General features: G+C 34.2%; 1 protein-coding gene across 2 annotated transcripts in view; it reads right to left on the bottom strand.

Moving 5' to 3' along the window:
• Window positions 1-12,613, bottom strand: part of Nachra7 (nicotinic acetylcholine receptor alpha7 subunit) — a 306,590-nt gene that overhangs the window by 10,281 nt on the left and 283,696 nt on the right. The window contains exons 7-11 of one of the 2 annotated variants that reach the window (XM_076319086.1): window positions 11,698-11,892; window positions 8,647-8,733; window positions 6,239-6,348; window positions 3,890-4,031; window positions 2,931-3,325 (exon numbers count right to left, since the gene is read on the bottom strand). In XM_076319086.1, coding sequence (XP_076175201.1) covers window positions 2,931-3,325; window positions 3,890-4,031; window positions 6,239-6,348; window positions 8,647-8,733; window positions 11,698-11,892 — 929 coding nt within the window. The remainder of the gene's footprint in view (window positions 1-2,930; window positions 3,326-3,889; window positions 4,032-6,238; window positions 6,349-8,646; window positions 8,734-11,697; window positions 11,893-12,613) is intronic. The other variant, XM_076319087.1, reaches the window with a different exon arrangement.

Below are 12,613 nucleotides of genomic sequence, written 5' to 3'. Positions count from 1 at the left end.
CGATAACACGATTATAAAAATATTCGTAGAAACGAAAGTTACGGGAAAGTACAAATTGAACAAAACTGAAAGGTAATGTCTTTGTTTAAATCTAAATCATCCGAAATAATCGCAGCGACTTTAAAACATCGATCGATATTATTTCAAAATTGAGAGAACCGAGATTATACATTTGACTTCAAATACCTAAGATAAAATAAGAATAAAAAGTTTCTTTTACCGATATATTTAATAAAACCTATTTTAAATATTCTGAGAGAACCGAGATTATACATTTGACTTTAAATACCTAAGATAAAATAAGAATAAAAAGTTTCTTTTACCGATATATTTAATAAAACCTATTCTAAATCATACTATCCAGTGAAAGAAAAACCGTTTTTCTGTTCCACGATATCCACTGGGTGATCTTTGAAGAGTTTCTTGTTCCAAACACAAATTCGGGAATAAACTTATTGCTCTACCACCTTCAATTTGAGGTAGAAAATAAGTTTTTGATCCAAACGAAATTTAGTTTTAATATATAGAGGAGAGTTACTTAAATCTCTCGGTGTATATGTTTTTTCAATTTTTTGATTTTGAATGCCTGTGAATGGTCGTCGCATTTGAAAAAAAAAAAACGATGCGCGAACTTATTTACTATTTTACGAATAATTTTTTGCCAAGCACGGACCTGCTCTACAGCACTGGGGTTCATAAACGTTTTTGTAGAGGAAAGCACCCAAAAAATGTGTTGGAACGGTTTTTAACTCAGACGAGTTGAAAAATTATAATTCTGGGATTTATGTGCGATGTGTTGCTGTCATGGGGTCATAGCTCACCTGTCACCCATTTTCAGTGCCGTAGCTACGCGTAATCGACACCATAGGCACGTACAATAGTGTCGTACAATAGGCACCTATTTACTGTTTACACGTATAATAATATTTAACTTTCGTAATGTATTTTGGGATATTAAATGCAAAAATTATAACAAATTTTTCCTGATTATTCTCACTCTTAAATAATTTCGATGCTCCATGAATAAATATACACACAATGTATGGTAATGTAAAGCCATTCAAAAATAAACTCAATTGTTTATGGATTTGTATAATTTTTACAAATGTGATACCTACTTTCTACATATATTATGTTCAATTGTTGTAACGTATTTTTGGATATTTATTATACAGTCCAATACTATTTCATCGAGTTTGCATCCAAATTAATATTCATATGCAAACGAAGAGTTACATTTCGAGGTTTAGATTTGAAAATTACCTCTATTTAATCAGATAAGGGAGAGGGAGAAGGGCAAGAATTTTTAGTATAACAAAGTAGGGAGCCAGCCACCATAAGGAATACGATTTTCAAACATGATAATGCATCGTTGCATTACACCAAAGAGATTGAAAATTTTCACGTTGGCTAGATTTTCTTTTATGGGGCCATATCAAAAAACAAGTTTGTAAAAACGATATTTTAAATGTTACGCATTTGATTATATAAAATCTGCATAATTATAATTACACTGTACAATTACTTACACAAGAGTAAGTCACATTAAAATTAAATGAAAGGATAACTTCTGTTTTCTCAGGTTACAAATTCTCCGAGTAGCTGCTGTTATATAAAGTTTCTCCTGAAATTTGTAACCTGAGACAAAAGTTATTCTTGCATTTAATTTTAATATGACTTACTTTTTGGTAAATTGTAATTATGCGAAGTTTATCTAGATAGAAATGAGTTTAAACTCATTATTTTTAATGAATACAAATTCATTCTTTTAGTTAGAAATAAATTTCAAGATATTAATGATTACTAAAGACATTTAATTAAACTTATTTCTTGTGTGTCTCCCCACTTTTTTATTTTGTCTCCTAATGCTACATGTATGCGTATTCGTGCACCAAGCATCGAAATTATTTGAAATTATTTGAAATTGAGAGTGATCGGAAAAAGTTTGTTATAATTTTTGCGATTAATATTCTGAAATGGATTACAAAAATTATTCCGATTACGAGTAGCTACGGTTCTGATGAAACGTGGTGGGCGAGCAATATGACCGCAGGGCGGCAAAATATCGCCTAAATATTTATTTATTCCAGACTGATATTTTCTCAACTTGTCCAAGTTAAAAACCATTCTAATACTTTTTCCGTTCTAATTACTTTCCTCTTCAGAAATGTCCACAGAATCCGACACTGTGTGGAAAATTCGTGCTAGGCAGAAATTTCCGTGAAAATACAGAGTGATGAGTAAAAAGCATACATATTCCTTTTTAAACTTTAATGAGTATTTACGACCATTCAAAATCACCAAATGTATTATATAAAATATGTAGACCTACATTTGCAAAAAACTCGTTTACCTTTTGAATCTAAATTACATTTTTTATCGTTTTTAGTTTCGATGTACCTCGAAATGTTTTTAAATGTCTTGAAAAATGACAATTGTACAGAAATACGTTTCAGATAAAAGTTACGTACATTTTTACATAGAATAGGATTTCGAAATTAAAAAATATAACTTTGTGACAAAGGAAAACAAATCGACTTCGAAATGATCTGGAAAACGACCAAACACTGGCAAACGAATAATACCATTTGAAGTTCTTCCCAACACCTTCGCGAAAAGTGTATATCACCTTTTTCTCGTTTAATTAGTTATCTACGAGATTTCCCTTTGTGACAACATAAATGGGACACCCTCAATACACAGTGGTCCGTTCAAAGCAACATTGTCAATTTTTCGAATTTCATTGGAAACTTTTCAAGCTAATGCTCTTAAGACTCGAACCTTGAAGAAAATGTTAAAAAATCGATTCGTCTTACTTCCAAACTATAGAAACCTCGTAAGGGGCATCGAAGAGGTCCAGAAAGTATTACCGATACAATCGAATGAACAATTTTTCGAAGAAAGGGGTATCGGTATAAATAGAAATGTACCTTGATCTCTTTCAGGATCAGGATGAGCTCGTATCTGGCACAAAAACACGCGTTCTGAAGTATCGTTTCGACCTGGGGACCAGGCGTTTCCGGTGGATGTTGATGATGATGCGGCGTATGAGCAACCTGGTGTGCCGGATAAGAGGAGTGTGCCAATGGCGTTGAGTGTTGATGATGCGGCGTCGCAACGTGGCCGTGATGATGATGAGGCGTCGCATGTATATGACTGTGCCCATGGCCTATTGTGTGGTGGTGAGGGCCAGGTGTACTGTACACATTATTCAGGAGGTTGTTATGGGAAGCCAAGGCGTTGTCCTCGAGGTCTAAAACGTTCGCTAGAAGGGATTTGCTACTCCTCTGATGAAGCTCCAGGTCGCCGTATGTCTTGTTGGTACCTGTTCCGATGAAATACACCCTTGAATAAATGCAACGTTTATATATTGAGCTTTTATTATATTTATTTCGAAATCAAACACATTAAGAAGTCAGGAACCTTTGAAGGTCTTGGAGGAATGCAAACTTTTACTTTAAAATCAGGATTCTTGCAAACGATTTAGATATTACGTTTAAATTTCTCTTTTAGTAAAATAAATAAATTATAAGCAAGTCAATAACAGTAACACACTACGGATATAGATACGTATATATGTACAACAATTCGAATGGAAAAGAAATGAAGACAAAAGGGAATTGGGGGGGGTTAATTTCTGTCAACGTTTAAACTTCTAAATTAAAGTAAAAAAAAGGAGTAAATAATTTACTTATGCATTTTGTGTGTTGCTCGAGTATAATCTTAAATGTTAGAAAATTTATATGCATGCACGTGACTTCGAACGAGTCAGGTACAGTGATGTAGATGTGTATTGTGCACGTTCGGGTAGTCTGTGATGTTAATTGAGATTGGTTCGTGTGGAACAGTGGTAAACATTTATTTAGATAGTAGTAATTGTCGTCAGTACTTGTGTCGATGCTTTTTCGTGTCACTAAATTACCGGTGACTGGAGACGGTTTCTGAGACTTTTGCGCCTCCTTTTCTTCTTTATCAGTCGGTCGTGACATACAAAGTAGACAAGGCAGCCAGCAAAGAAATACCACTTTCACCTGTAAATTAGAGTCAAAATGTAATTTATACTTCGCCACAACGATACCAAGCAATGCTTCGAAGCATGTGGAAGAATTCAAGTTCAAATCAATTTAATTCGTTAACTTCTTAAATCCTATTGTCGCAATAAGACTATTAAATACATATGTTACTGAAAATTTTATACAAATGGGCTTGAAATATTGCTTCGAATACGAAAGAAACGATAACGATGCCTTCAGATAGATTTATATATACATTTAATCATTCACTTGCATCCATAATGACGTATCGTAAATATGTGATTAATTATAATTTATTTTAGCCGTGCATGCATATAACTATTAGATTGTCAATACCAGAATGAGTTTTGGACCTGTATATACAGATGTATTTAAAAAAATTACACCAATAATTCTTTACGTTCCTATGATCTCTACTACATTTATTATAAAATTTTACATAAATAAATTGCGCTCAAACGACTATATGAAGGTAAAATTTAAATTTTTCGCTCCTCGATAAATGATCCGCTTACAGTGAATCACTGTCAACGCCTATCACTTATGAATATAAGACAATGAATAAACTAAATTATATATTTGTATAATTCTGTATGTATTTATGCCGCAAAATTTGACCGACTAAACCAGCCGTCCGAAGAAATTTCTATTAATATTAAAATTATCCATCTCTCCGAATGAAAATCATTATACACGATGATAGAAAGTTAAATGTTAAACTTCAATGCCGAAATATAAATTTACACTCGAACATAAATTTCTGTCATTCTAAAGTATACATCAAATTGAACACAGAAAGCATTCGATGCACTTATGTGGATGACACGAATGTCGAATTAACTTTAAACATGAATGTTGAAATAAAGAACATAAATGTCGAATTAACATTGTTGAAAATATTGAAGTTCTCTTTGCTACGTATTCTACGTAAAAAAAGGGAAGTAATTAATAGTTGGGTGCTAAATTTAAGTGTTAATTTGACAAAAATGTAACGAGAATCTGTATATAGTATATGTTACTTTTATGCGGAATTTTTAAGAAAAATACACAACTAATCTCAAACGAACGTGATTTGCATTAGAAAGTTAACGATAGGCGCCGTTTATGTGGATCTTGTAATCCGAAGACTATAATAGATAGTAAAATCCGTGCAAGGAATAACCAAGTGTCCCTCAAAAGGGTGAATCGAGTTAACGACCAAAGTAAACCTGAAGGGTACTTTCAAGCACATGGTCTCACGCTAATTGAAGCCACATATACGATGAGTTCATCCACGAAGTAGCTTCAGAGAGTGCAGATGGGGGAAACGAGGTAAGGCCTCTGATTTCGGCCAAAATAATGCATAGGATCATTTCTAACGAATACGTAACACGAGTGAAAAAAAACAGACGAGAGGAGGCAGAATGTAAGAATGTAGTTAGAGAGATATTTTTGTATCGTTCGTTAGTAACGAAGGCAAAGTTTTCGAAAGCTGAATGCAATTAAATTCGCATTATTACGACTTTAATGTTTAAAGTTAAACATTAACGCAACACTGTTGCGTTTGTTCTGCCAATTTTTTTACTTCGGTGTGTTTCAACGTGTAAGCCGTGAACCCCTAAGGGTCAAGTAGCTCAGAATAAAAGAAGCAAATTAAATAGTGGAATTAAAGTATGCTTCTCGCAGTATTCTATTCTCATTAAAAACACTATACAATTATGTATTATATGCAATTAAATATTTTTTACCGTTAGTCGTAAAAACATTGGAAAAGGGCTCCAATGTTTCGTATAGCTTTATCAACATTTATTCGTATATATAGAGATTGAGATATTCCTCACTGTTCAGTCTACTTCTTTTAAAGTTAATGAAAATCCCATTGAATATTTGGTTTACGGTAAAATAATTTACCTGAAAACTAAATAATAATAGCTCTTTAATATTATTCGATGTAAATATTTCAATTCTTATTAAATAGTATTAAATAAATCCTTCAGTATCTATGTAATCCCACTAATTCTTTTACATATTTATTTTAATGCATTGTTTTAGTAAAAAACGTATAGAAACTTTATATTAGAATAGAAATTTTGATAAACGCAAAATTTTATATTTTGGAAAATCTTCATCTCTATGTATTCGATACCATGGTACGTAACATAAATTATACATTTACCATAGAATACTTCGTAGCTGGAACTAAATTTATAAAAAAACATACTTACCCATTCGGACATTTCGTGAGTGTCAGCGTTTCGGTGATGATAGTTCAAAATAAGGATGGTACTGACAACACTGCTGGCCACCATAAACATTATGCAGTTGAAGTACGTCCCTGCGAAAATATTATACAGATCTAGAAACGGAAAATAGACATCACGAACGGGCGAGGTTGAAACGTATTTCGTTCGTATTAAAATGTGTCTTTAAATCTAAGCTCCGAAGATTGATTCAATTTCTTGTAAATACAAGCGACGCTAATCTATTTAGCAAGATAGACTACGCATTACAAAAGAATCGCTATGTATCACGATATATCACGCATTACGAAAGGAACATTACGTACGAAGATATGTACACGTACTACAAAAGAATAGCTCGTTAATAAACATACTACGTGCTGGGATAAGTCGAGCTACGTTCGTTAAAACGAGGAAGGAATTTATTCAGCAACCTAATATTCTACGCGTCCCTCCATGCTCGTGACACAAGAAATATCGCTGAGAAATGCTTTCCCTTCGATCAAGAGCGTTTCTTTATCGCTCCCATGTAAACAAATGCCGTCTCGAGTGTTCGAATTGACTCAACGATTAAAATTAAGTTCCGATCGAAACGGAGCCAGCCTCCACCGTATTAATAATGGCATGACAATACGTTTAAAATCATATTTCAATATCAAGGAAGTATTTGGTATATCGAATGAATCACGTTTTCAATAGGACCACTTGAATTATCGATTGAACGATTTTAGAACGCTTGTTCGGCTATTCGTATTCAAGACCTCTGACCCGCACGATCTGTTACCACTGACGAGCGACTGCCTACTGTCAGTAGAACAGTTCTGACTGCAATGGAAGATCACGAGTCAGGGATAAAGGGTGACATACACAATAAGCTTCAGTGGCAACTACACTGTACAGGTCAGATCCAGTTACATCGAGATCCAAGATCTGTCCATATCCTGCGAGTAAGGTTGGTAACGTATAAAGAGTTTCGGGGTATAACCGTACCAAAGGATTTCCGTCTTTTCTCGTGGCTTATCACGATAATAAATCGCGCGTGAAAAAGCAGTTCGTCTTTTCTCAATGATAATAAATATTGAAATTTTCTTGGTGAAAATGAATATCGAGTTGCAAGCGACATAATGAAATACGGCAGAAGTTCTCGAGCTTTATCACTGTCGCAACTCTAGAGAAGACTGCTCTTTCATATTTATTTCGTAAGGTATTTTATCACAGAACCAGGCTTCCCCGGTGAATATGCATCGAATATATTTTTGCATCTTAGGGTGTACGTGCGTGCAACGATCGGGAAACCTGTTAGTAATGGAGCATTCGGAAAGTAACGTGTAATCTATGCAATATAATATTCGATACATCTTATCCTCCTTGGAGACTGTTTAAATTCACAGCGAGAAAGTTTCGTTAATACCGTCTGCGAATGTTTCGTTCAACGTCAGCGTTCCACAAATTAAAGAATTTCAATCAATAATGAAAATAGTACGTCGAATCCATTTCTTGAAACAAAGTAAAACTCCGATCTAGATGAATTCAATCTGACGAATAATTCGTTCACCTTGGTCTTTTGATACAAATTACCTTCATCGTCGATTATTTTATCTCGTTGTTACTTTTATTGCAAAAATCACCGAAACAAGGAATCCGTGGCGTTTCTTGAACCATCGTCTTATAAAGTAGACAAATTTCGAATATAAAATTCGACGTAATAAAATAGGCAACGTAAGGACTCGGAATCACGGGGGGAACCTTAAGAAAGGGAATTAAGCCTATAACGTATTCTTCTGCTTTGACGGGCAATTTTGCTTCTAGAGTCGCACACCACATTAAATTAAATGGGATTTTACACATTTATCAAGCGGTAATATGATCTACCGGAGCACCTGGTTATCGAAGTCCCGTTGTAACTTATTCAGTAACGGAGATGAACGTAAAACTGTGTACGAGAAAGTACATTTCCCGAACAATATGACGTAGCGTTCAGATAATGGACAAAGGATGGGGGGATAATCGAGATTCCGCTGCATTATTTAGTTCCACCGCGGGTTTCGGTCCAAATCTCCAATGAAATTGCAAAATCGAGCACACTTAGCCAGCAGTTTCGCCGGCAGTACATAGATACATTGCCGGGCATCGAAATTCTTAAAGTCATTCTCGAACGATGGAACGTGAATGCGATCTTGGAATTTCCACAATGAAATTCCCCACTGTCCGAAGCAGGTAGCAATATTTAATCGGCCCAGTCTATATCTTTTCATCTCCGTAACCTGCCATTGTTCCCTCGGTTATCCTCCCAAAAGAGTCTGACTTCATTTCGATCAAGGACGACTCCAAGACCATCGTGGCCGATGAGACCAAGTAAGAAACGAAAAAAAACTCAAAATTCACGGACTCACCCAATAGCGGCACAGCGTCCGACGTCGCTGGCATTGTTTCGGCCACCATATTTAGGAACACAGTAAGGGACAAGAGAATGGTTACACCTGAAAGAAAGAGAGTCCGAATAATTATCGCGTGCAACGCGATTAATTCACAATGGGTCCAGGTTAGAGGTCCACAGCTGCTGACCCGATGGGTTTTCAAAAAAGGAACCAAATGTCTCTGACCTCTCTACCCGATGCGACCGACTTTGAATTTTTTATTTCACCGAGTTGCTGCAAAGAAACGTGAAACACCACGTTTAATACCGGAACCAATTTCAAAATGAACTCATGTTGCGTAATAATCATTTTTGGTATATACATTACATTGAAAATAAAAGCAAAGTGACAATAAACGCGCAATAAATAGGAGTACCGGTTATGCAAGTATAAATAGAGAATCTGAGGTTTTTGTTCTTTTCGAAATGCAATTTTGCGAATTAGACAGTAATCGTGGTTAACCACCGATCTAGAAACCATCGAAATGAAACTCATTTTAATATCAACGAAGTATTTATGTATTAGGCCGTCTCATAAGTTCGTGTCGTTTATATTTCTACCATGTAAAGCAATACTTTAATCTTATCTATGAAGTTTACGAAAAAATGTAACCGCCCCTAATTTTCTCTGTTCCATTATTATGAAATTTTTTTAGTTTATTCTACAAAATTTCTTGGTAGTTTCATCATACAGAAGGAAGAACTTTGCAAGAGTGTAAACTAAGTTTTGCAACTCGTTCTGCTGGATTTTCTTTTTAGGTTCAGGTTCGTTTCCTTTGAAGATTTTCGTACACGATCCATTTTTCATCCCTACTTACTATACGCTTCAGAAAGGGTTCTGTTCTGTTAGGTGCAAGCAACGATATGCAAGTTGCCACGCGATGCAGGCGATTGCACTCTGTGAGCTGATGCGGTACCGATACGTCTAGCTTTGGCATCATTCCCATTTTCTTCGAATGTCTATGTACACATGATTTTGACATGTTTAGCATTTGCAACATTTCTCACACTGACAAACTCCTCGTTTCGTTCACCGGATTAAAATTTCCTTTCGAAAATCGACTAAATGTACTTTCTGCACTTACAAATCGATAAAACACTTTCCCCATAGACAGAAATAGTAATTACTGCACTTGTTGCCGTAGTCTCTTCTTGGAACTCATACAACATGAAATGACGAAAATTGACACGTATTATTTTAACGGGTATTCAATATAAAATTCTTATAACTTTACTATGTGTGTCTTTCGAATGCCTTCTATAGATTAAAGTGAAACCCAAAAGTTTAATCACCCTAATGCAAGAAGTATGAACACACCATGGCACGAACTTATGAAGCAACCTAATAATACAAACGAAAGAGATGTTTTTGAAAATGAAAATTAACTATTAAACAAAAAATTGATCCAAATGTAAAAAAATGAGAAAACATTTTTATTTTCAATTTATAGTAAACGTTTCCCGAGAAAGGTCATACATTGGCTAATGTTCAAATTTAAATAAATCATTACGGACAATTCGATGTGAGTTCGTTTTACCTTTGGATGTATATTTTGAGCAAAAATAATAATATACAAATACTAAAGAAATTGGAAAATGCATTAATAGTCAAATATAATAATTATATTTTGTTATTATATCGTCTTAATACAAAATCAGAAAATACAGTAATAATAAATTGTGTTACATTCATTATTATTGTATTTTTTAATTTTTTTTCTATTTTTCTTCCGATAATTTCTCTCAAATAAGTTCATAATTATGTTCATTGTAAATATTATTAATTTAGTTTAGACCGTTAATTATTATTACACAATATAGTTAAAGAATTAAAAAGATTTCAAATAAATTGTGAAATCGTTAGAAAGAAAAAAGAATCAAAGATCATCCAAGCGTTGTATAAACTGACAAATGATTTTTTACTATTTAAACACTTAACTATACAATTTTCGATTCGTACTTTTTTCACGAAATATTTACATCGTAAAGTGCGTACCAATTGTATCAGAAAGTTCTCCGAGGAGACTGATCGTTAAATTCCAAATTTTCATACACGAATGTCTGCGATTGAATTCAACGCAACTGCAATCTCTCATGCATTCGATAGGTTATGAGAACTTGACTAAATCTAATCACGTAAACTGTTATAACGTACTTTGAAGCCTGCAAGGAATTGGAATTATGCTGCCGAGTGATTTGAACTTACCAAGAGAGAGAGAGAGTAATCATCGGAGAACTCATAACGATGTACATATGTAAATACATAAAGTCACGTATGCGCACCAATCTGATAGAATATACCAGCTAGGTAATAGACCAGATTTGCTAACAAATAGATTTCATTTCGAGTATTTACGTCAGACTAGCTCACTTTGACCAAAATATTTTTGGTTTTCAATTTTCGTGACAAAGAAGTATGTACTTTGGAAAAAAATATTCTTTGTACGAAACTGAAATTATAATTTTTCAATAATTCTTAACATTTCTCACGAGTGTTATATTAATTACTGTAATATATAGTATTCGACACGAATTCTAGATCACCTACCAAAAAATAATACCTACCATTACTATTCCTGCACGAATGAATTGAAGAACGATAGATAATGCTTTAACTCTTACATTATTTACATATAATCGAGAATTAATAATTACATTGAAGGCCACTGATCGATTTTAGCATACTTTGGGAGATTCCCTTGATTAACCTCTCTATTAAAACGATTTGATATATTTAACATTGCATTTGAAGGACTTAACACTGTCATTCTTCGAGAGAGATGAAAATAATAACAATTGGATTGTGCCAATTCATGGTTTCACTTGAAACGCTCAATATATTCATTGTAAAAGCAGTTAATAACCGTAAATCGCTAAAAATGAGTTCCCGTATAATATCCATGGAAATGTTTTACAAAAGTATAATTAATTGTACACGATATTGTGTACACTGTCGTGAGAATATCGATGTTAATTTTTCAGCTAAAAAATTACTATCCAAACAGAATGCAAACTGTAACGAACATACCTAAAGAGAGCTTCTCGCCAGAATCGGGTGGTAAGGTGAATCCTAGAACAGCCATACTAGCAATCAGGACACATGGCACGATTAGGTTGAAGAAATAGTAAAGAGTTCGTCTTCTGATGATGACCACGAACGTAATATCTATGTATGGCTCCGGGCAGCAATTGTAGTGAATTTCGTTCCTATTGCCAGGCACTCCTGTAACAATAAAAGAGAAGCGATTTAGACATAATTTTCTCGGGTCATCGGGAGCTGCATTTATTAAAGTGCAACGATTATCACCTTGAGACAATCACTTGTCTGTATGGCCTAACAGTTCTGAAAAACTTGACGTATATTGGATGGTGTTTGAATGATCAAACAATTAGTTAATATTACAGAACCCAACCCAGATAATCGAAAATGATTCAAACCCTTTGCGTAGGAATTATTATGTATTAAGCAAATTGTTAAGTTACAATGGGAGAGTGCCTGTTTCAGGGTTCGTTGATAACGAATTAAGCCACTAATTTCGATCGGTAATGAATTAATCAAACATCGTGTTTAAATATTACGCGACTGATAGATCGGGGATAGTTTACTAGTGTTATTGTATTGTTAATTATAGAGTGGGCGAGTTGCGTGATAATTAACATACAAATACATCTAAGTCTTGGAAACTCGCAGAAAAATGAAGCAATTTAAAGTTATCGAGTACAATAGCAAAGATTTCAAGTCACCGGATAAGTTGTTTCAAGCTCTTGCAAACAGAAAATGTGACGAACATATACTCCAAATACTGATTTCTGTTTAGGTATGAAGTAGAAGTAGAAAAGTCTCGTTTTGAATTTTCTTTACAGCGATTAACGCGGAAAAGAGCGTAAAAATATTGAATCGAAGCCTCTGTGGTCCAATAGAAAACAATTATCGTTGAAGACAA

Source organism: Ptiloglossa arizonensis, chromosome 8, assembly GCF_051014685.1.
Source record: "Ptiloglossa arizonensis isolate GNS036 chromosome 8, iyPtiAriz1_principal, whole genome shotgun sequence".
Taxonomy (NCBI): domain Eukaryota; kingdom Metazoa; phylum Arthropoda; class Insecta; order Hymenoptera; family Colletidae; genus Ptiloglossa; species Ptiloglossa arizonensis.
This window is presented reverse-complemented; position numbering and strand designations above follow the sequence as displayed.